Source organism: Gymnoscopelus microlampas (genome assembly GCF_963454915.1).
Source record: "Gymnoscopelus microlampas genome assembly, chromosome: 5".
Lineage (NCBI taxonomy): Eukaryota > Metazoa > Chordata > Actinopteri > Myctophiformes > Myctophidae > Gymnoscopelus > Gymnoscopelus microlampas.
In genome coordinates this window covers 46,071,699-46,095,596 of record NC_139942.1, presented here as the reverse complement: position 1 = coordinate 46,095,596, position 23,898 = coordinate 46,071,699, and the positions used below count along the sequence as shown (strand labels likewise).

The window sequence follows — 23,898 nt, the reverse complement described above, 5'->3', positions numbered from 1 at the left end:
CCCAAATCCTCACATACATGTTTCTGTGTCACACATCGGCTCGGTTGAAATAAGGATATTTGGGGAGCTGTGCGTACAGCACACTAGTGTCGCGTTAAGGTCACTCTAGTAAAAGCTGCCTGAATTCCCCTCTCTTTGTGTTTATACATCCGGGTGGTTTCCCTGTGCTGTTTGCAGCCCATTCCCCATTTAGAAGCCATTTTGGACACAGATCAGTAACATGCATGTAAACCCCGACCGACCTCCCGACGCAGCAGTGGTACTACTATAGAAGAACCAGGAGAGAGCGAGAAAAAAAGGGCCACAAGCCGTCAAATCGACGCGGATCGGGCGGATATATTATTAGATCTCGGACATTAGAGATCTACATATTATTAGATCTTGGGACTTTTTTTTTGGACACCGGTTCTTCCGACGGCGGATTGTGTTTCTGAATGGTGGTGGATCTGCACCGGATCGCGGGCTTGTGAGAGAAAGGAAACAAGCGTCGTATTTTGACCAGATATAGTGGATCGGCGGCTACAGTGTATCCGTTCTGTTGTGTGTGTGTGTGTGTTGCAACATTGTTGCACCGAGGCTTCTGCCGCGGCTACACTCAACCACATAGACACATACACACGTACACGCTCCCACACACACAGACACGCTGCTGTGGTTTGTGCTGCTGGTTGGTAGACGCCAGACAGACAGACCGTGGTGAGGTGGTGGTGGTGGTGGGACTGGAGAGAAGGAAGGCCTGTATGTGGTCGGTTTGATCCTGATGTTTGGACAAGACGGATAGCAAGGAGAGAAGAGAAACCACCAACACCGGCTTGTCTCTAATGTTGGCGACGGAACGCAGAGGAAGAAACGGAGAACATGTCTTTTTCATGGCTGACCTGTTCACTGCTTCTAGGAACTTTATGTGCAGGTAGGAGAAATAATACGTTGAAATAAAACATAAAAAGAATGGGAGAGAGAGAGAGAGAAGCGCTCGCCGCTGCTATTGTTGGGGGGAAATGGAAGCTTGTATTTTGCAACAGCTTCGGGACACGAAAAATAGCCGATCTGCAAGCTCACAGCGCGTCGCGGGAGCGACGCGCTGTGAGCTTGCAGATCGGCTATTTTTCGGCGAGCGACACCGTCGCATGGCGAGGTATAAATCAAGATTACATTTTTTTTTTAATTGTTTATTCCATTTTTGCCTGGAAGGTTTAAAAAACGGTGAACATCGCGGCTGAGGTTACTTCCCCCCCCCGCAATAAACTTAAGTTTGTTTATGAATAGTATTGCAGCAAATTCCATCATCCGATTGCCCTTTTACAATTACAATTTTGCCCCTACTACTATCTTATTTCCCTACCTACCCTGCTATAATAACCTGTTTTAGGTACAAGGGTTTTCCCCTGCTGGCGTTGTTTGTTTACTAACAAACAAACAAGACTGAGCTAAATAAATATTACACATTGGGAACTGTTGCTTAGATAGCTTTCACTTAAATTGCCTTCATGCTTCCTTTTAAACAGTGGAGAAATAGACGGCAGCAGCTGCACTAACATCCTGAAACATTATAGGTTCCATCATCATCGTCCCTGTTCCTGGACCCTCTGACTGTCTGAACAACACACACACACACACACACACACACACACACACACACACACACACACACACACACACAGATATATAGATACGTATATATATGTGTGTGTGTGTGTGTGTGTGTGTGTGTGTGTGTGTGATATCATTTAAGGGTCCATTTGGTTTCATTTTATTTTTAAGATCTAATTAAAGTCCATTTGGTTACCAACTCTCCATCATTTAGCTGGGGACCACATCAAGGACCAGTGGTGGTCCCCGGACCACTGGTTGAGAACCACTGCAAGTCTTGACTGTCTGAGCAACACAGACCCAGGAGCCTTGTTCTTGAGCCTTTTTTCCCCAACATTTCTCACATGTTTTGAGAGAGCCAGGTCGTTTGGTGTCGAGGCGAGTGTTTTACCCCAAATTGAGGTTACTGGTCCAACACACACACACACGCACACACATCTGTGCACAGGATCCATGTCTGTGTGGCCTGTTAACCACGTGAAATTGAGCATGAGGTTTGTTTTCTTTTGTTTGGCAAATTTTCAGGAATTCAGCTGATATGCTTCTTGCTGAGGTTTTTTTTTTTTGTCTTCCTGGCATGGATGCAAATTCTGCCCGGGCAATTTTTACTCCCCCATCATCATCACATCTTAAAGGTGTTTATTTGTATTTGGTATAATAATAGACCAACCTTTTACTCTTTAAAATTCTCTTACATTTTGATTTTTGAAGCTGTTTCCCCCCCCAAATTATCATATCATTTTCATTCACAGGCACAGCTGTCCTTTTTTATTGTGTGTATGGAATTTCACTGGGGATGTAATGGCTTTATGGTTTTATAGATTACGGGGGGCTAGAATATATATAGTAAGCTGCTTCCTCCAGATCGCATGTTTTTGTAGTCTAAGCTTCACTAAGTGACAGGGGGGGGGGGGGGAGGGGGCTAGGGGGGAGGGCTAGGGAAGCATCTAGTAGTAAAAGTCCTCATGGATCATGTGACCATAGGTTTCAGAAATGCCATCCAGGCTCCATGGAGCATCATGCTTCATGCATGTGTTTTTGTTTTACCTTTTGTTTTGTGGTTTACGGGAGGAAACTGTCCTTCCCTGTGTTTTATTGTATAGAATAATGTATATGTCCCTTCTGTCACCCAGGTATGTAGGCGGTAGAAGATTGTGTATATGTATATATACATATATATATATATACACAGTGTGTATATCTATAGGCTATAAATCTCCACACACACATACATAGGTTGTGTGAGTCTATGTGTAAAACGTGTGCGCGCCAGTGTGGCGTGCACACGCTTGAGTATGTGTGTGTAATGGGTTGGGGGTAACATTGGGGGATGGGCAGGCTCCTATAGGCAGGGATTTAAAGAGACAGGCACTATTTTTCTTCCCCCCTCTGAACAAAGATTGGGAATGAATGTCCAAGCGATGATTTGAAGGACATCCCACAGCTCTTTGTCCGCTGTTTGAATGTTTATCAAAGCAGTGGATGTCATGGTGATGGTCAATGTTGGTCAGTACTATGTGTCAAACCTCTAGGTTCGTTGCTTGAATATCACTGGTTGTTGTGTCTGGTTCATTGATGTCCACAAAAGGGGATATTAAAACTATTGACAATTAAAGATATACAGCCTGTCAGGAAAATACATTGAAAGGGTGCAAAGGTTTTTTCTCTTTAAATGCTGAAAGCACTACATCAATTATATTAACACTGTGGAAAAACTAAGTTTGCCACAGAAAAGGCAATTGAGGTAACATTTCTTTTCTTTCACCAAAGCCTTCATTAGGCTGAAAAATCGCCCCTTCATATGATCTGACACTTGAAGCATTTACTCAATATACTCCTTTAAAATTCTGACAGAACATCTTATCTGCCTCTCCAGATGTGCCCTACTCACAGAGGATACAAGTTCTTATCTGTGTGGGGTCTTTCTGTACTACAGAATATCATTCTTTTTCAACAGCTAATTAAGTCTTGTGTTTATTTTCACCACAGAGTTGTTAGGGCTGAGAATTCATCTTACAGCAAATGAGATTACACTGAACAATTTGTTAGCCCAGAGGATCCCTTTTCTTTTCTTTTTTTTTTTACTATAGAGAGCACCCTGCTTGGCCGTATGCCAAACGGATGAGAGAAGTCTCGCTCGCAGACAGTATGGTACTTCATAACAACAAACAGATTTACTGTAGCGCCATGTGTGTCTCCATAATGGAGTTTCAATTCATTAAGATGTGGGCTCACTGGGCTGATCAAGTCATCTTGTCTGCTTGGGGATGTCAGGGTTATGCCCCCCCCCCTCCAAGTACAAAAGAGGACTATTCTCCTCTATTTCAGTCCCATCATATTGATTTTACAATGGTATTTTCCCAATGATAGACGCCTCGTTCCTTTCAGTAACATTTCTGTCAGTCTGATATTGTAAGGCAGGGTCATTTTTTCAGCTTTATTTTACAGGTTAAGTGCAAATTGGCTTTTAATTGGTGCGTTATACATTGGTTTGATTGATTGGTTTGATACTAGCCTCAGATCAAGAAGCTGCGGAAAAAGCCTGTAAAGGATCTGTGTTATTATCTCACACCTCTCACAGCAGTTTCTAGATTAACTCTCTGGCGTCCACATTTAGTTTTAATATTAACTTTTTTTTGGTCAGGGCCGGTATGGTATGGTAGACTTTAATGGTTTAAGGACACATTTTGTGATCCTCAACTGGCTGTTTGTTATGTTGAGTGGACATTTCTAAAACATTTAAACTTCTGTAATAAAAATAACCACTTAAACCCTATATACGTAATTGACCGGAGTCCCCCAGGGCTCTTGACTAGGGCCCCCTCCGGTTTGCGCCCTACATTTAACATCCGTATATTAAACATCTCTGCAAGCTCACAACTTGCATTGTGAGCTGAGTAGATTTGTCTATTTCCCCTGAATGTTTGCCCCAGAAGTGGCCAGATTAGGGACGCTAGGGTTCAAATGGTACAAAAAAATAACAACAACCACTACCTATTTCATTATTTCAAACTTGTGGCAGATTCTATCAGTCCCTGTAAAATGTCTTATATGTAAAAACATTCTATGCGAAGGGACACATTTTCAGCCTAACAAATGCTTCAGGAACCAGACCACCGCTGTTAAATGATGGTGCAAAGCATCACGTCTCGTTCCTGAGGGTCACGAGACTGTCTCTCTCCTCTCGTTAAGACATGTGCTGATCAGGTCTGCGGGATGTGGCACATGAAAGCCAACGTGTGTCTCTCTTATGGCGCTGTCCTTGAGCAAAGAAGCAAGCTGTGGTGTTTATGAGTTCACTAGCGGTGAACTCGTACTCTCACTCGTTCTCCTACGTGAACGACATTGAACCCCCCAACCTCAACACTATTTCACTCTTACTTAGACGTGTGACTATATACTTTGTTGTACGTCGAATGGTGAAAATAGCGGCGCTGCGCGCTGTAGCTATTTTCACTATTTTGGAACATTTTTGCCAATGTTTGGCAATTTTTACCTGTAATAACATGCCCAAAAATAGGGATGAAAGTGGTTCAATGTAAAGTCTAAATGTCAGGGCACACCTGTAGCCTGCAGTAAACGGGTTAGAGCGGCGACCACATCATAAATCTTCGGTTGTGTCTCTACATGGTCTGGTCATGAGTGAAGCAGAAATGTCCCCCCGCCGCCATAAATAATCTTTTTAAAAATGTCTCTTTAAAATCTTGTCTCAGGATACAGTCTGGGTGAGGCGGAGACCCGGGAGTGTGTATACTACAATGACAACTGGCGGACGGAGAGGACCAATCAGAGCGGCTTTGAGCGTTGCGAGAAGGGCGAGAAGGACAAGCGTCTGCACTGTTACGCCTCCTGGCTCAACTCCTCAGGGACCATTAAGCTGGTGAAGAAGGGCTGCTGGCTGGACGACTTCAACTGCTATGACAGGTGAGTTGTGTGTGTGTGTGTGTGTGTGTGTGTGTGTGTGAGCCTGCGTGTCCACTGTACTGTCCATTTCCAACTATTCTAACTAGGCCTGTCACAATTATTACATAATCGTCTAATCGCAATTATTTGAGATAATCGCAATTATTTGAGATAATCGCAATTATCTTCGCATAATCGTTGAAAAATGTTCACACATTTTCAAATATGAAAAAAAGCAGAAATAGTAGATCTACAAGCTTACAACACGTCACTTCATGACAATTATTTGTCATATATGCCTGTGCCATTTTTGATTACGAAGCCTAAAAGGCAAACCGAAATAACATTTTTATTCATACGTTCCAATGTTCAACGCCAAACACACAATTAAATCGTTATTCGCAATTATTTGAGTGACAATTAATCGTCAACTTAAATTTGTAATCGTGACAGCCCTAATTCGAACAAAATTTGACTAGTGTTGTTCACGATACCAATACCAGTATCGGAAAAGCTGCCGATACTGCCTAAAATCCTGGTATCGGTATCGGCTTGCATGCCCGTCCATGCCGATCCAAATGGAACCAAATTGGTTCCATTTGGAAGAACTCCTTCAAGGAACCCTGAGGGTCCCTGGACCCCACTTTCAGAACCACTGTCCTAGATTTGTTTAACTTACACACTGGTGTCGGATCGGTACTTGGTATCGACTGATACGCAAGTTATCAGAATCGATATCGGGAAGGAAAAAGTGCTATCGGTACATCTCAAAATTTTACATTCTTAGATTTTCGATATTTAGCTCTGATTGTGTGCGTTTGAGCAGCATTGCTTATGCTTAAATTCTACTCCATTGTACACCGCTGTGCCTACAAGCTCGTTGTGAGGTTGTAGTTTGGATATTTTCGGCGCGCAGCACCGCCGTACTACAAAGTGTAAAGAAAATGTTTACAGCAAGGTTTACATTAGTGATGGAGTAGTCTCTAGAGACAGACGTGCTGGCTCCCACAATTGTCAAATGCTTCCGCCTAACAGTCTGTATGTACTTGGGGAGTTCTGAAAACGAGCTAAAATAAAGCTTACGTTGTAATTTGTATTTGTATTTTTACATGTATAAAATTATTAAATATATCAAAAATGTCTTTGTTTATTTGTTTTATCTGCCCTGTGCCATTTTTGATTACGAAGTGTGACATTTGAGTGGCAATTAATCGTCAACTTAAATTTCTAATCGTGACAACCCTACTAATATCCTTCTGGTCTGAAGAGCAACTCTCTGACCAGAACGTAACCAGGCAGAATACAGACAGACTCTCTGTAGCATTGTGGTAGAGTGTAGTGTAGCTTGAGATGCAAGCGGTGGAGGGCAACCAGTCCACTGTGCGTGTATTTACATTTACACATCCTTCCGTTCCGCAAGCCATCTCTTTTTTTTTTTTCTCCACCTTTTTCTTTTCAGTGTAGGTGTTGTGGTCTGACTCTTATCCAGAGTGACAGAGCAACAGAAGAATAAGCACTCATCAGTATGGGGGGGGGGAGGGGGGTAGTAGTGGTGGGTGGGGAGGGGGGGGGGGTTAAGGGTCAAAGTCACAGCACACTGACGACAAATACCACAATGTTCTTGAGGCTGTGTGTGGAGTGGCTGTGCTATGATACATAAAGGATTAGCTAAAGAAATAGGATCCGGGGAAGGAAAATAGGCTCACACACGACATACAGACAGAGGTCACCTGTTTTGAATACTGTGTGGCTGCATTCTCTATACTTTAGCACACAGGAAGCTAAGGCGTCATGGCAAAATAGCTCAGCTATTTTCAAGATATTAGAAAATTGATTATTTTCGAATCGATCAACCAATTAGTTTGATTAATTGTCGCACCCCTAAAAGCTTTTTTTCCCTTTTGTAACAAAGTGATAACAAGGTCAAAAGAGTACATTCGGTCTGTGGGCCGTTGTGGAAAAAGCCATTATGTAAAGTCATCCTTACTCTGCCCATAACCACCCATAACCACTTAAGCTCCATCATGGTGAGACAAATAGTGAAAATAGCCGATCAACAAGATCACATTGCAATGATTTGTGAGCTTGTAGTTCTGCTATTTTCACTATGTAAAAAAAAAAAGCCCAAAAGAAGGACGCCAGGTTCATTGTAGTTTGACTAGTACTGTATATGAGGAGTAATGGAGTGCTGTCTTTCTACCCCTTTCACAGGCAAGAGTGTGTTAACATGGAGGAGAACCCTCAGGTGTTCTTCTGCTGCTGTGAGGGCAACTACTGCAACGAAAGGTTCACCCACCTCCCCGACCTCATCGGCAGCGGTAACCGAGGTGGGACTCACCCACCATCTTTTTTTATATCAAGTGGTTCTCAAACGTTTTCATGTCAAGGACTCCCAAATGTGTACGGTATATGAATTTGCCCGCGACCCACATCTGAAAGAATTGTGTGCTGGGGATTGAAATGTTTTTAAATTATTCCAGTTATAATTTTCCTTTCAAGCTTGTTTTTTACCGATTCACAACACGTCACAGCGCGAAGCATTGTGAGCTTGTAGATTGGCTATTTTCAAATAGCCAAAGTATAAAGTAGGGTTAAAGTGGTTAGGTTAAACAGAATTTTATGCTATATTAATAACTAATTTAGCTGGGGACCCCCCGGAACTCCCCCAAGGACTGCTGGGGGTCCCCGGACCCCACTTGGAGAACCACCGTTTTAAGCAACAAAGGTTCAAACTAGACATGTCTCTACCCTCTCATTGACTGGGAGTAGAGAGTAGAGAGTTATTACCTCTGCACATGGCATTGGCAGCTACACATTCATCATTATGGACCTAAGAGAGGAGCTTAATTGGGTGCCAGGCACCCATGACCAACAATGTAGACAATCCCATAGTATATATTGTTTATGGGCGGCCGTTTATTGGCAGCCATAGCTGAGTGGGTAGACAAAATGTCTGGGAATCGGAATTCGAGAACCTCAGATTGCCCGGTCTCCATTTCCAAATATCCCCCTTTGAGCAAGACAACTTAACCCATAACAGCACGGAACCCCTTCAGCCATCAGCTGGGTGAAGCAGTATATCTCCCCCCAGAGACCAGAAAATACTCCCTTTAATGTAAAGTAAGTGGATATCTTACAAACAGTTACAGGTTATTTTCCATCTCCAATTGGTCCTTTAAAATATGTGGACAATCAACAATGTGTGATCACAGCGCTGCCACTATATTTACTAAATGCTGGAGATTACTATCTTGAATGCTGTGCACACTGCAAACATTCACTTTTAAGCTACATGCCTGCGATAACAGTAAGCTGTTGCCGTTTCTTTTTACCTGCATCAGCGCTCTGTTGTCCCATTGCATAACAGTTTAGATTTGTTTTACTGTAATGTCACTATGCTAATATACTATATCAATTATCCAGAGCAAATGGCATGAACTCTTGTGAGCAAACAACATGGTAAATAGTCGCATAGCTAGAGTGCAAAGACAATAATCCAGTGATTTAAAGAAACTAGGATACCAGGTAAACATCAAACTTATCATCCATCTATTAATAAACATGCTATCTAAATAACATTCTTAGCATATGTGGTCAAGCATAACAAATCGAAATAACAAAAGGTATGTGAACAAGTAACCCAACATACTGTATCTGCGTAGTTTAACTAAACTAGCATCTATCAAAAAATGGATGATTACCATATCATGGTTGGATATATTCTCAACTGCTTGCAATCGTATGCTGGAAAGGAAAGCTCTGTCCTTGACTATGAGCTTGTTTGTAGAGCTTGGTGGTATAGTATTGTTGTACGTTGTAGCGAGCTTATAGATCGCTTGTAGATTGTCTATTTGAAGTATAAATCATGGTTAACCATCTTTTCCTTTTGTAGTGAAAATCCGGCCTGGTCCCAGAGTGCCATCTCTGCTGAATGTGCTGGTGTACTCGCTGCTGCCTCTGTGTGTGCTGTCCCTGGCCCTGGTGCTGGCCCTGTGGATGTACCGACACCGCAAACCTCCATACGGACACGTGGACCTGAGCGAGGTGAGTCGGATCAAGTTCCAGTCATTTACGTCGAAGGCATTTAGCCAGTGCTCCAGTTCAGAGCTCCTGACAATTAGTATAACAGCAGAATAAGCTCAAATTCCTTAGCAGACATCATTACAAGCAATAAACACACGCTAACGACTGAAATGGACAAAGCCACAGTACCCAATAGACAATAGAAGTACTAATGGATAAAAAAGGTGTGGGGGGGAGAGACATTTTCTTAACCACTTATATACAACCCTGTATACTTAGTCCTACTTCAAATAGTGTAAATGGCCAACTGCAATTTCTGATATTTAAAATGCATTGAGAAATTATGATATTTTATTATTATTATTATTATTCCCAAAATAGGAATGCCAGGGTTAATGTGGTTAAAATGTATTTTTTATTCATCATCATCATAACCTTTATTTCAACTCGGAGTACAGTTGAGGGGCAGGCCCTCGTTTTCAATGTAGCCGAGATACAGAACATAAAGATACAAGATACAAGAACTAGAACAGATAGGCCGGAAATTAATTAAAACAGTTACAGTCTGGAGCAAAAGTGTTGGAAACCATTGCCCTAAATTGACCCAAGGAAGGCAGTGATATGATTTTTAGGGACTTCTGAAGCTCATTCCAAGCAGATGGAGCACTAACACAGAACGCTGCCTAAATTGTGATATTGGCAAACATAAATATCAGACAGTCTGCATTTCCCAAAAGGATATGCATGTATTTAATTTAGTCTGACCAGAAGCAGAGATAATCCCCACTAGAGGTTAAAAAAATAATAACGACAAGAGGGAAGATGGCATGGATTTTTTCCCCCATCCCCTCCAGCAAATTCCCTTGTCATTGTCTATTCGCTACTTCAGCCGCAAATTGAATATAAAAGTAGATTGATTGTCATTAGATTGATGTCCTTTTTAGATTGCTAGTATAGTTTATATTCGGTCCCATTCACAACATGCTGTTCATGGCGAAAAGTTATGGAACAACAATCTGCGAGAGTTGAAGCTCTCTAGTCACGGTAAATTCAGGCATGTGAAAACCACGGTGCCATTTCATATTTTCACAAGATCACTGCACTACTTGACTACAAGCCGAACGAGCCCTTGAGCAGGACCTTTTGTATGCCTGGGGAAAAAATGTTCCTTTTTGAAGTGCTGCATTTTAAAGTCACATTTGATCTTGGAAGAGGGATTTTAAGTGCAGTGAGATTTAGCCAATGTTGACTCAATTATTCTGCAACGTTTTAATGACTATATTCCGTATATACAGAAAGTGTCTTGTACGTTTATCTATGCTATGGGACCATTTCATATTTGAATAGATAGTGCCATATAATGACAAGAGTATGGCCCTTTTAAACACTTTAACCCAGGGGTTTTCAACTGATTTTGACCCAGGGAGCACTATCCTGACTAAGAGCAACCTGGGGACCACCACTATTGTGCGTGGTGGGTCCATCATAGACCCACCCCACACAATAGTGGTGGGGGGTTCATGCACCGCAGGGAGCTGGAGAAAATAGCTATAATATCTATATAATATAAAATACAGTGATTTTGTTTGAATATGATGGAATATGATTAAGGATTTCTGTGATTATGGTAAGCTCACATTTCATATCACACACACCATACAGTGAGAACTCCTGTAAGTTATTAAAAGTAAAAAATAAATAAATGCATGGCCAGGGACCACCTGCAATACCTCCGCGGACCACCGGTTGAAAACCCCTGCTTTAACCCTTGCATCCCTAACGTTTTCCAAATCTGAAAATTATTGTTATTATTAATTCCCTATTAATGAAATAGGGCTTAAGTGGTTAAGACAACCGTTCCCCTCTTGAATAAAAGTGTGGTGCTTTTACTTACTGAGCCAGTGTAGTGATTCTTCAACACTGGCTGTAAAGGTGTTAAAAAACTTCTGTATTTTGAAATGCAACTGTGAAGTGACACTGTTTTCTCTGTATGTTTCTCAGGATCCCGGAATAACCCCCCCATCACCCTCATTGGGTCTGAAGCCCCTGCAGTTGCTGGAGATCAAAGCTAGGGGGCGCTTCGGCTGTGTGTGGAAGGCTCAGCTGATGAGTGAATATGTTGCAGTGAAGATCTTTCCTATTCAGGTGAGGCAGCCCTGTCGTCTGTTAATAGAAGTGGGGCGGCAGTAGAGTGGTTGTCTGGGAATCGGAAGGTTCCCGTTTCCATACCTTCCCCCTCCTGGCTTATTGTCGAAGTGTCCTTGAGCAAGACACTGAACCCCTAACTACTCCCAATCGATATTGTGGTGATGTCTTGGATTTTGGATATCGCGGTATATGGCTTAAGTGTTGTCTTTTCCTAGTTGTAATCACTTGAGCCGTACAAAAATAGCCAAATGTTCAAATAGTGCAAATAGCCCAGGGTCCCCACGGTCATGAAATTCCTGGAAATATTTTGAAATTAAAAAAGAAATAATCCAGTACTGGAAAAGGTTTGGAATTGATCAAACTTCATCAAAGGTCCTGGAATTTATCAAGGGTCCTGGAAAAATATTTGTCTATGCATTGTTTTTGGCTATTGATTTTTTTTAATACAAAACCTTTTCATAAACATGTATAACATTACACGAAATATGTAACATAAGTCGTTTTTCGCCGAACAGGCTGTGTAACACCCCATCCGCACTGCCAGCGATGCGACGTGACGCGACGCGAGCGGGCGATGAAATCTCATTAAAATACATGTTTTTGAATGAGACCGTCCTGACCTACCGCAAGCGACAACGAACCGTGCAACGACGTCGTCCACCCCTCCTATTTTCGCTCGCAGGCTCTATTTGAGCGAGGTTTCGCGGCTGTGCCCCACCCCCAAACACTTTTTATTGTTTTTTATTTATTATTTTGCTACACTGCCTATCTTTGGGCATTGTACATAGGAGTAAGAGACACATTATTGCGCTGAATGATTGTTATATAGGCCTGGAAATTGGGCTAAATATTCTGGAAAAGTTTTGGAAATTCATTGCTAAAAATGTGTGGGGACCCTGATAGCCGATCTATAAGCTTCACACATTTCACAATTGTGAGTTTTTACATCTGCAATTGTTTTGCAATTTTTAACATCACAATAAAAATCAACTATTGTGATATTTGATTTTGTCCATGTTACCCAGCCCCAGGTTGGTGCCTTGCACGGCTGCCTCTGCCATTTGTGTGTAAATGTAATGCACACAGCTGTGAAGAGCCTTGGGAAAGGCAAAAAAAAAACTCTATTCAGACCATGTACTTCACTGAATGAGCTCTGTAATCTCTTTGTAATCTCCTGTTTCTATATTGACCCAAGAACATGGGAGTGTGTGCACGCATGATTCCAAAGAGCAATTTGTGTTTGTGACCAACTGACTGAGTTTGTGTGTGTGTGTGTGTGCAGGATAAACAGTCCTGGCAGAATGAGAGGGACATATTCTTGACTCCTGGGATGCGCCATGAGAACCTCCTGCGTTACATCGCCGCTGAGAAACATGGAAGCAATCTAGAGACGGAGCTGTGGCTCATTATGGAATTCCATGAGCGGGTGAGAAATTGGCTGCTGCCTAATAACTGCTTTAAAGCTATATACTGTATACATATATTTGAGATTTTTTTTATTTTTACTAGATTTGCTAGATTGTTTGATTTATCGATTGTTTGGTGGATGACGATATATATATACACACACACACACACACACACACACACACACACACACACACACACACACACACACACACACACACACACACACACACACACACACACACACACACTAGTTGGACCAAATATGTTATTCCCCCCAAGATGGTTGTGAAATGCATTCAATATAGGTCAAACGGACCGTTGTACTTAATTTGTTTACAAAGCTTAAACATGGATAGATTTTGGGCGGGTGGAGATTTTCAGGCAAGGTGGAGTTCTTCAGTTCAAAGTGCAGTAGTGTGTTCTTACATCAATGCTCATGTTCCGTAAATATAACACTGGGGGGTTCTTGATGTTTTGCTTGCATGCAGGGCTCACTGACGGACCACCTGAAGGGCAACACTTGTACCTGGAGTGAGTTGTGTCTCATCGCGGAAACCATGTCCCGTGGCTTGGCTTACCTCCACGAGGACATCCCCAGCTACAAGGGAGAGGGACCCAAACCTACCATCGCACACAGGTAAATATGTGTACTGTACAGTACACCTCCTGGGTTTTATTAGGCATGACGCCCCCAAAATCAGCTAGCCTAAACCCACTAGTTTGGTGACTTTTTTATGACTTTTTAACAGTAATGTGGCAGAGCAGGGTAGTTCCCTTTTTCAAAAAGGGAGGACCAGAAGGTGTTTGCCAATTATAGAGGCATCACATTACTCAGCCTTCCTGGGAACGTCTAGGCTAAGGTGCTGGAAAGGAGGGTCCGGCTGATAGAAGAACCTCAGATCCAGGAGGGACACCTCAGGTCCTGGTTGTGGAACAACGGACCAACCTTATTACTCTTGCATGGATCCTGGAGAGGGCCTGAGATTATACCTATCACTCTTGTGTTTTGTGGATCTGGATAGGGTGTATGATGCAGTCCCTTGTGAGATATTGTGGGATGTGCTGCGGGAGTATGGGGTCTCTACTGAGGGTCATCCTATCTCTGTACGCCCAAAGCAAGAGCTGTGTCCTGGTGCTCAGCAGTAAATTATATCAGTTTTTGATGGGGGCTGGCCACCCTCCACCAGGACAGCACGTTGTCACCTATCCTAGGCTGTTTGTGATATTTCATGGACAGGATTTTGAGGCACAGTCATGGAGGAGAGCAGTCCGGTGGGTTGAGGATTGCGTCACTGCTTTTCACAGATAATGTGGTCCTGATGGCAAAGATCCTCAGGCAGTGCCCTCAAGCTCTCTGGATCAGTTCACAGCCAAGGGTGAAGCGGCTGGATCAGCATCTTTAAAATCCTTTCATTCTACTCACACCTAATATGACCAGGGATTGTGGGTCATGACCGCAAGAACGAGATCACGGATACAAGCGGCCGGAATGGGTTTTCTCAGGAGGGTGGCTGGCATTTCCCTCAGTGATAGGGAGTAGGGCTGCTGCTCCTTTGCACGGAAAGATGCCTGTTGAGTTGGTTTGCGCAGTAAAGACGCCTACTGGTTTCCTCCCCAGGGTGGTTTTCCAGGCACGGCCAGTTTGGAAGAGGCCACAGGGCAGACTGAGGACTAGATGGGGGGTGGGGGGGGGGGGGGGGGTTATATATCTCCATGCTGGCCTGAGACCACCTCAGAGCTGGCAAATGTGATCAGGGAAGGGGAAGTCTGGGATTCTCTGCTGGAACTGTTACCTCCATGACCTGACTCCGGATAAGCGGACGAAGATGGATGGGTTTTTGCAGCATTGTACTGGGGAAAAAAAGCCATTTAATTAGGTAGTGGATATTAAGCCACTGGACCATCCGTGATCTATACCAGTGGTTCTCAACCTGTGGGTCGGGACCCCCAGGGGGTCCCCACAATGATTTGGGGGGGGGTCCCCAGATGACTGTGAAGTGACAATTTAAGGACTTTTAAGACCTTTTTAATACCTACAAAAATTATAATAAAAAGTAAAATGCCCATTACTGCATCAAAAGTAATCAACAAACTATACTGTAAAAACTGGTCAAACAATGGCCAAATTGTCAAATATACTTTAAGAAAGAGACGATCTACAAGCTCACAACCCCTCGCAGCTGAGGTACACAACGCCTCAGTTCCACAATATTTATCTGTGGAACCGAGTCAAACTAAATGGAATGCCCCAACTCCTTTACATTCCAAGTGCTTATCAGGGTGGAGGGTCCCCAGTTCAAACATTTACAATGCCATCCGGTCAGCCGAATATCCACTGCCATTTTATTATTACTTATTCAAATTGACATTCATGTAATTAATGTCATTTCAGTGCTCTTGAGTTGGTGTACATTTTAGTAAATGCAGAGTTATATACCTTCCTATGATTGTCCTCACATCATTCTTGTTCTCACTTATTTCTGATTTATTTTTTTGCAGAGACTTCAAGAGTAAGAATGTGATGCTTAAAGATGACCTGTCAGCAGTAATTGGAGACTTTGGGTTGGCTGTAAGGTTTGAGCCAGGAAAACCACCAGGAGATACTCATGGCCAGGTATTGATCAGTTTTTTGGTGTAACATTTTACACCAGCAGTGAATGTGGACACCTCACTGGCTCTTAAAGTGAGGTACAGGGACCCTCTGGGTTACTTGAGGGGATTCCAAATGGACCCTTAAAGGTCTGTAACTCTGAGAGTGTACAAATGGAACCAAATGGACCCTCACGGGTCCACTTGGTTCCATTTGTACACTCTCAGAGTCTTTGAAATTAAAACGTTTTAGAACCACCGGTATTGTAATTGTATAGCAGATGTGAAGTCCACATCCCAGCTCTGACAGTGTGCTAAAACCGGTTCCGGAAACGGTTCCAAATGTGATGGAACCGATTCCGGTTCCTCACTGTTGGATCCGTTTCCTTCGGTTCCGGACCCCAGCCCTACTCATGACGTCTAGCGATTCTGTTCTGAGGGGCGAGCATTCGGGTTCAAATGGCACATCTACAAGTGTTGCGATGCCTTGTAGATCAGCTATTTTCGGGGGAAGAGATTTGTGAAGACGGAACAAAGTAGTCGGCCTAATATAGACAACAAAGATTGATTGATTGATTTGAATGAATGATTAACAGACGTTTTTATTGACACAAATGCATATACATATATATTATATATACATATATTTCTACGAATCTGTAAAGGATAAGCCGCAAAAAAAGCTTGAGGTCTTCTTTCCATTGTGGTCCTTTGAGTGTAAATGTATAGATATAGGGTTTAAGTGGTTATAACTCCATGTCCGAGGATGATGATGCATGAGCCCTCACAGCGAACCTTCTTGTCCCGTGTCCTGCCAGGTGGGAACGAGACGCTACATGGCTCCTGAGGTGCTGGAGGGGGCCATAAACTTCCAGCGAGACTCCTTCCTGAGGATAGACATGTACGCTATGGGACTGGTGCTATGGGAGCTGGTGTCCCGTTGCACAGAGGCCAACGGTGAGTGAGAGCGCCCCTCAGGTCAAATGTCACCCTGTTTCAGCTTGATCTATTAAACATATGGGCCGTTTTCTCATTCTCTCTTCTTGTCTATATTTGTGTACTTGTGAAACGTCATTAGTTGCCGTCCAAGTACTGTCCCATTTCAAATAGAACATCAATAGATGTGACCTCAATCCGCCCACTTTACAGAGGATGCATTGGCTGCGTCTTGGGTCCTTATTACGCTCTGCCCTAGCAGCTCTATCCTCACTCGAACCCGAAGTAGAAGTCGGATAGGAAACAAAAGAGGACCATGACGATCACGGGTAGCTAACTCACACCGGAAGTTCGGTGAAATAACATTGGAGTCGATGAGAGCCGGCTGGACAGCTTATGACCAAACACTATTTCTGAACGATTGTGTCCTTTGTCATATAATCGGTTCAGGAAGATAAAGGCAGACATCAGTATCACAGGTTGTTTTCCAATCAATATTTTTTCGATGTGCATAGTACATCATTTTATTGAGGCATCTAAACAGCGGCAGGTATCGTTTCCGGTGCCAGACTGGAAATGTTGTACAGTCTTGTGATACTTTGGCACGTTCTGAAATGTACTTTGTGCTCTTTAGATGCCTCTAAAAAATTATACAGTGTGAACACCGAAAAGCAACACAGCAAAACACTATTCATGATATGTCTTCTTTTATTTTCCTGAGCCGAGTATTTTATCAAGGTCTCAATCGTTCAGAAATGGTGTTTGTTCATAAGCTGTCCAGCCAGCTCTCATAGACTCCAATGTTATTTGAATTTAAGTTTCCTTGCCTCCTACCAGGAAGACCTTTCCAAGACCCCCGTACGTGTGATTATTCTGCCCCTCTAGCTGGCAATATAATATAACTTGACGATGACGCTCTTCACAAGGACGCAAGTCCGTTCTTTATGTTCTTGGCATTGAGAAACGGCCATGGTGTTTTTGTTTGTAGTGAGGACAATTGCTTAGTGTATTCAAAGAGGCATTCAAACATAATTGATTCTCTGGAAAATATTCCATGCAAAATGTGTTAATATAGCATACAAATCTGTTTAACCCTATATACATCAGCTATTTGAAAATAGCCGATCTGCAAGCTCACATGTTGCAATACGACCCGTTGTGAGCTTGTAGATCTGCTATTTTCAAAGAATCCTAAAAATGTGGCAATTTTTAAATATTTTTTTAACATTTAAACACATCTTGTAGGGAGGTCCCTGGCACAAATTATGTTCAGATGAGTTCTGTGGTCAAATGCATTATTTAGGGGTTCTTGACATGGAAAAGGTTTGAGAACCACTTGTCTAGATGTCGTTTTTTTCCCAAATCACAATGCTATGCATTGTTTGGTTGTCTACATCACTGCTTTAATGTACTTTCCATCCTGTTAACCCGGCTGCCCTTGTTCCAGGCTCATTGGGCGAGTACATGCTGCCGTTCGAAGATGAAATAGGCCAACATCCCTCTCTGGAGGACCTGCAGGATGTAGTCGTGCACAAGAAGATGCGTCCAGCCATCAAGGACTTATGGCTCAAACATCCGGTGAGTAACGGTGGAAGAATGGCTTCCGTGTTTACGAGCGGGCACTGCCAGCCGGAACGCAGCTCTTACTAATGGTGGTCATTTAGGACGCAGTGTTATGCCTGCGTCTATTAGGAAAGGGAAAGGAAAGAGGAGCATGTTATCGTCCCTGAGGGAGGGGAAATGGCTCTTTTGCATTCAGCCTGTAGATATGGGACATATTGACACGTGAGGGAGCGAGCCAAGGGTCGAACCGGTTTTTCCTCTTTAAGCCTGACGTGAAGTTATTGACAGCCAGTTGACACAGTCGAATGCTTTGTGTCCTTCTGAGGCAATTTAAGGAGACTCAAGGGGTGGGATGTGTTGTTTTGACATGTTTTTGGAATTTCCCATTCAGAAAAAGTGCAGAGTGCAGACATTTTTTAAAGTTCAGTTAGTTAGTCTTGTCATATGGATGCATAGGGAGGGGCTAGAACCAGAAAACATATTCTATACGGTTGCACGCACTCCCCCTTTAGCCGGCCAATTAGCACCCAGTGTCATTATGAAGAAAGAAACAGTAGGCCTACTTCATTAGATCAGTCGTGAAATCCTTTAATTTGAGATCATCTGAGAACCATATTGTTTTTTCTAGCTGCCCCATTGGTTAAAATAAAGTTGTATTTGTTAAAATAAGCCCTGTGTGAGGCCGTGTTGCAAAGTTAAACAGTTTTAAGATTGTGATGGAAGTTTGTTGCTGCCAGTAGAGCTGTACAAAGCAATGACCCTGAAGCTGTTTATTCAAACATTCACTTTACAAATAGCGGAAATAGCCGATTAAATCTCACAACACATTTCAATGCAATGTGTTGTGAGCTTGTAGAAGAATACTCCATATTACAATAAAAAACATACACTAAAAATAATAAAAATGATAACTAAATGAGCAAACCCGCTTTAAAAAATGAATGCAAACTGAAATGGAAATCAAAAAGTAAGAAATATATTAACCTTATTTTTCCTGCAGGGCTTGAGCCAAATGTGCGAGACCATTGAAGAATGTTGGGACCATGACGCGGAGGCGCGCCTGTCGGCGGGCTGCGTGGAGGAGCGCATCGGTCAGATCGCCAGGACCATTAACAGCACTACCTCAGACAGCCCAGTCTCCATAGTGACGTCACTCACCAACGAGGACCTACCTCCCAAAGAGTCCAGTACCTGATGCCGATGCTGATGAGGGGGTTTCAACCATCCCATCGCCCCGCCCCACCCCAAGCTCCTGACTTTTGTTTTCAAATCCAAACTCAGCGGATGTCCGTGAATATTTAAGGAAAAAAAACAAAAGAAAAAACATTTTTACAACTTAAACACAGCTGCTATTTTTGTCTCAATATTAGTGTTTTTGTTTTTGTTCCCTGTGTTGAGGATTGAGTCGATCGTACTAACACATCCACCTGCTGTAGTTCAAGGAGAAGTAGTATAAGCTATCCGACGGGCACATCCGCTTTCATCCCATGTGTCAAATCTTAAATTCTGTCATTACCTCATGTATTTTTTTGTGTTAAGGTTAATTTACGCTTTGTCGCACGTCTCTTTCGACAAGTGTCGCACATGTGTGCGTCGAAGTATAAATTAAGCTTTAGTCTATTTTTATTACCTCATGTTTTTTTTTTTTTCATCTGGTCACATTCGTGTGCGGCCAAACGAAACAAAAGGTCGCGCTCCAAACCTGGGACGACGCGCTGCCTCACCTCGCGAGGATTCTTTTTCTCAGACTGTTAGACAAGATGTAATTCATCGTCCTCAGGGGTTGAAGCTTCTTGTTTTAACTCAAGTGTGTTCCCTTATTTTAATCTGTGAATGCCTAAAGAGAAAAATGGAAAAACAAACAAACAGAAAACCCCACGAGTGATAGACAGGAGCACAGCTTTTCTAGGGAGGGAGCTGAGCAGTTGTGTTTGGACTTTTTTGAAGATTTGGGACAAACTTGCTTGTCCTTTGGGAACTACCTCTCAGGTATCCAGTAGGCCTACTTTGGAACATTTTCTATGAGTTGAGAGCCAAGCTATGTATTTAGCTAGCTGTCATGGACAATATTCCTGGATTTTAGTCTTCTTTTTTTTCTTTTTGGTTTTAAGTAGTAGAAATGCAGAGTTACTCCTTTGCCAGTGCCAGTGGCATTGACGGATGCTGTCTGGAGTTGCAATGTCATACATTCTTGATTTTAAACGTGTGTATGAATTGGTGTGTGTGCACGTATGTGTGTGGATGTATTGAGGACTAAACTGCGTGACCGTGAGTGAGAGAGTGCATCAGAATCATGGACAGGTAGTTGGGGTTTATCCCCACGAGGGCCATACTTGAGTAGGCAACATGTCTGTTATTATTTCATCGGTGTTGGTTCAGTTAAACTCAGTTGAACACCAGATACCTCAAGTCACGTTAGGTCATGCAAAGGAGAGCTCAACTGGTTGCCTTTGTCTCAAATGCAATGCCATAGTTGTACCATAAAAAAAAAACATGAATACCATAAACATTTGAATGTCCATTTTGCTGCTGTGACTATTCCAGGTTACTCAAGGATTTTTAGATGTACATGTATTCTTTGTTTTAATATAACGCTAAAACGTGATAACTCTCCATGTTATGTGAAGCTAATATTCTCTTCTTTTTTTTCGTTTTTCTTTTTTTTTTCTTGATTAGGTAAGTGCTCTCAGCGCCTTACCTCTCCAGACTGACCTCAGAAATTCTGACGACAAAGTACCTCAGGCTTTTTTCTACATGTATATCTAAAGTTTTGTTTTGTATTTTATTGTGTTTTTGAGTAGTCGGAATATTTTATTGCCCGTTTGCCTCTTGTCTGTGGAGATTTTTTTCAACGAGAGCCTGGCCGGTCGTCAAGGTTATAATGCTGTACAAAGCTAAAGAGAACAGAGGCAGATTCTTGTATATAGACCCTGTACACACAGTTGCCGAACACTGATTTATTTTCTTTAATTTCCTTTTCTTTATTTTTTTTTGTTATGTAGTACCGGGGGCATTATTGTTTTCATTTCACCTGAATGAAAATGGGACTTCTCACTCGCAACCCTCAATGTATTTAAAGAGTCATTTTGAAATTTTAGCCCTGTGATCTATATATTTTTTTCCTTGCAATGTGTTTTTTTTCTATTGGATTTTCAAGAGAGAAGTGGTTGTTTTTAACTGATTTCAATGATCTAATGTCAGTATCAGTTCCTCTGGGTCAGAATCTGTATAGGTAGCACTTACATTAGGAAGTGTAGTGTATAGTTACTGTACATTGTCTCTATCAGCAAAAAAAAAACTTAAAAAAAACAACTAAAAAAACAACTGAGAAATCGATGGTTCTTTGGGTTGCGGGTGGCAACCGCGATGGTCAGTCCCCTAAAGAAAACTTGCCAGTTTGAACAGTATTACCTCAACATTAACCTGCTGATGTGATGTGATCAGATAAACGTTCAGTCATAGTGAAGCCAGATGGAACGCACACACACTTGTTTTGTCACATCTTTTTTGTGGCAAGACAGTGGTTTCAGCAACAGTCTGTAGCACCTGCTCCTGCACAGTAAATTCCTGAGTGTGCAAATGCGACCAAATGGACCCTTAGTGTTTCAAAAATATTCTAAATTGTTAACATTTTTTTCAAGATTTGTTTTTGAAAATGGCAAATCTAGATCGCCCATTTTCAAATAGCTGATGTATCTAGGTTTAAAGTGGTTGAACTGATTTGATGCTATATTAACACATTTGGCTGGGCACGCCCTTGTACCCCTTCAAGGACACCTGGACACCACTTTAAGAACCACTGCCTTACTTGTCCATTTGGTTCCATTTGTAAACTCTGGATTTGTGCAGCCTTGACAAATGACAAAAAAAAGAAAAAGAAACTAGGCTACTAATAAACAGAACACCAAGGTACAACACGTCATCAGGATCATACATGTGTTCATTACCACAGTGATAACTGATGATGATGCATCCTCATTGTGTAACCGTGTGCCACATGAGTGTGGTCTTCTCTATGGGTCCAGCAATATTTATTATACAGCAATAGTCCATTTTTGAAAAATCATAGTTCTGGTTCATAAAGCTCAGCTGTGACTGAAGCCGTTTCCTCCAGGGTATGGGAGGGGAGGGGGGGTCAACAACATGCATCTCATTTAGCTGTTGGGTGTGTGTGCGCTGATGAAGAGACATTTTAAAACATTTCAGATCAGGATAGGCATGCCTCACAGCACTGTCCTGGGAACCTAGACTTTTGCTAGTTTTTTCTGGTATTTGAATGATTTTTTTCTTTCTGGTGTACACGAGTTCCATATTAGACCACTAGAATGGGGAAAACTGCAGTACTCTGGGCCCCCAGGACCAGAAATTCTGTGCGGATCCTAACCTAGAACTGCATATCTCCATCGGAGCGTGAGCTGAATGCCACCCAAGGTGCTTTTCCACACGTTGTGCTAGACAACTCCGAACATGTAAAGGAAGTCCAACATGACTGGACGGTTGTTTCCTTTTGAATGCTGTCTTAGACCCAGCTCTTCTGAAAAAGAAATAAAAACGTTACCTCATGCAGTACCTCTAGTAGAACTCTCAATAACACGGGAGAGAGGATCTCATCTTCAAAAAAAAAGAAAGAAAAAAAAGTACCAAGTATCGTGTGTGTATATATATTTACTTGACAAATGTAAAGGGTTTCTTCCTTTTCATGTTTGAATCCTGTGAAAAAAATCCTTTTTGATTTACAGTCGATTTTTATCGTTCATTTATCTTGTAGTGTGAATGGATGTTGGGGGTGACTTGTGTGATATCTCCCGTAAGAGTGACATGCTTGTGTGTTGGATGAGAGTGTGCGAGTGTGTTTATTTCACTAAAAAAATGGATGAATGGTAACTTTATCTGTGAGCTAAAACATTTAGAAATATAAACTAGATGAGAGTACATCCATCTTTTGTATATTAAAATAAAGACAAAACACTGATTAACCAGGAAAAGGGAGTGCTTTGTTTTCATTCAGACCAGTTCAAGTCTTCAATGTAATGCAAAATGTGTTTTTCTGACTGCATATTATGTGCCATTCTAACCTTAGAAACCCCATTTGAGATCACAGTGGTACTAACCTTTGATAGGAGAATAAATGGCTTGTCTGTGCAAACTGCTATATTAATATGCTCTTGCAGCATGGCTACATGTACAGACATAAGAATGGAAGTGGCCAATAATTAATTGGTTTGTTGTGCAACCAGTGTTTTACTCAAGTAAAAGTATCAATACTGCAATATAGAAACACTCTGTTACAAGTAAAAGTCCGGTATCAAATTTTACTTTAAAAAAAGTACAAAAGCATTAGCATCAAAATATACTTAAAAGTACCAAAAGTAAAAGTACTGATTATGCATGAATGTCCTGTTTCACAAGGTATTGTGTATAAGATGTATTAAAATATTTTGAAAATAGCCGATCTACAAGCTCACAACGCTGAGCTTGTAAATCTGCTATTTTCAAGTAGCCAAAGTTTAAGTAGGGCTAAAGTGGTTAATGTATGTTTTGTAATAATAATTCAAATCTACAAAGTAACTACTGTAGTAACTAAAGCTTTCAAATAGTTGTAGTGGAGTATAAAAGTACAATATTTGCCTCTGAGATGTAGTAGTGGAGTATAAGTATTGAAAATTCGAAATACTCCAGTAAAGTAAAAGTACCTCAAAATTGTACTTAAGTACAGTACTTGAGTACATGTACTTG

At 41.9% G+C, this 23,898-nt stretch overlaps 1 protein-coding gene across 2 annotated transcripts; it reads left to right on the top strand.

Annotated features, from left to right (window-relative positions):
• Positions 1-231: 231 nt before the first annotated feature.
• Positions 232-21,790, top strand: LOC311045361 (activin receptor type-2B-like). 2 transcript variants are annotated; one of them, XM_084057206.1, is made up of 11 exons: positions 232-910; positions 5,304-5,514; positions 7,705-7,811; positions 9,386-9,537; positions 11,518-11,661; positions 12,947-13,090; positions 13,563-13,711; positions 15,574-15,688; positions 16,482-16,620; positions 18,047-18,177; positions 19,163-21,790. In XM_084057206.1, exons 1-11 carry the CDS (start codon positions 859-861, stop codon positions 19,355-19,357), a joined length of 1,539 nt encoding a protein of 512 aa, XP_083913332.1. In that variant the 5' UTR covers positions 232-858; the 3' UTR covers positions 19,358-21,790. The 2 variants fall into 2 exon arrangements, with proteins under 2 accessions (XP_083913332.1, XP_083913331.1); XM_084057205.1 differs by having other exon boundaries at positions 7,705-7,820.
• The last annotated feature ends 2,108 nt before the right edge of the window (positions 21,791-23,898 follow it).

Bases quoted from the DNA above. Each gene is read 5' to 3' on its own strand.
- LOC311045361 (XM_084057205.1), top strand. From the start codon at position 859: ATGTCTTTTTCATGGCTGACCTGTTCACTGCTTCTAGGAACTTTATGT. The intron at 9,538-11,517 runs GTGAGTCGGATC...TATGTTTCTCAG, and splicing joins GACACGTGGACCTGAGCGAG to GATCCCGGAATAACCCCCCC. The intron at 18,178-19,162 runs GTGAGTAACGGT...TTTTTCCTGCAG, and splicing joins ACTTATGGCTCAAACATCCG to GGCTTGAGCCAAATGTGCGA.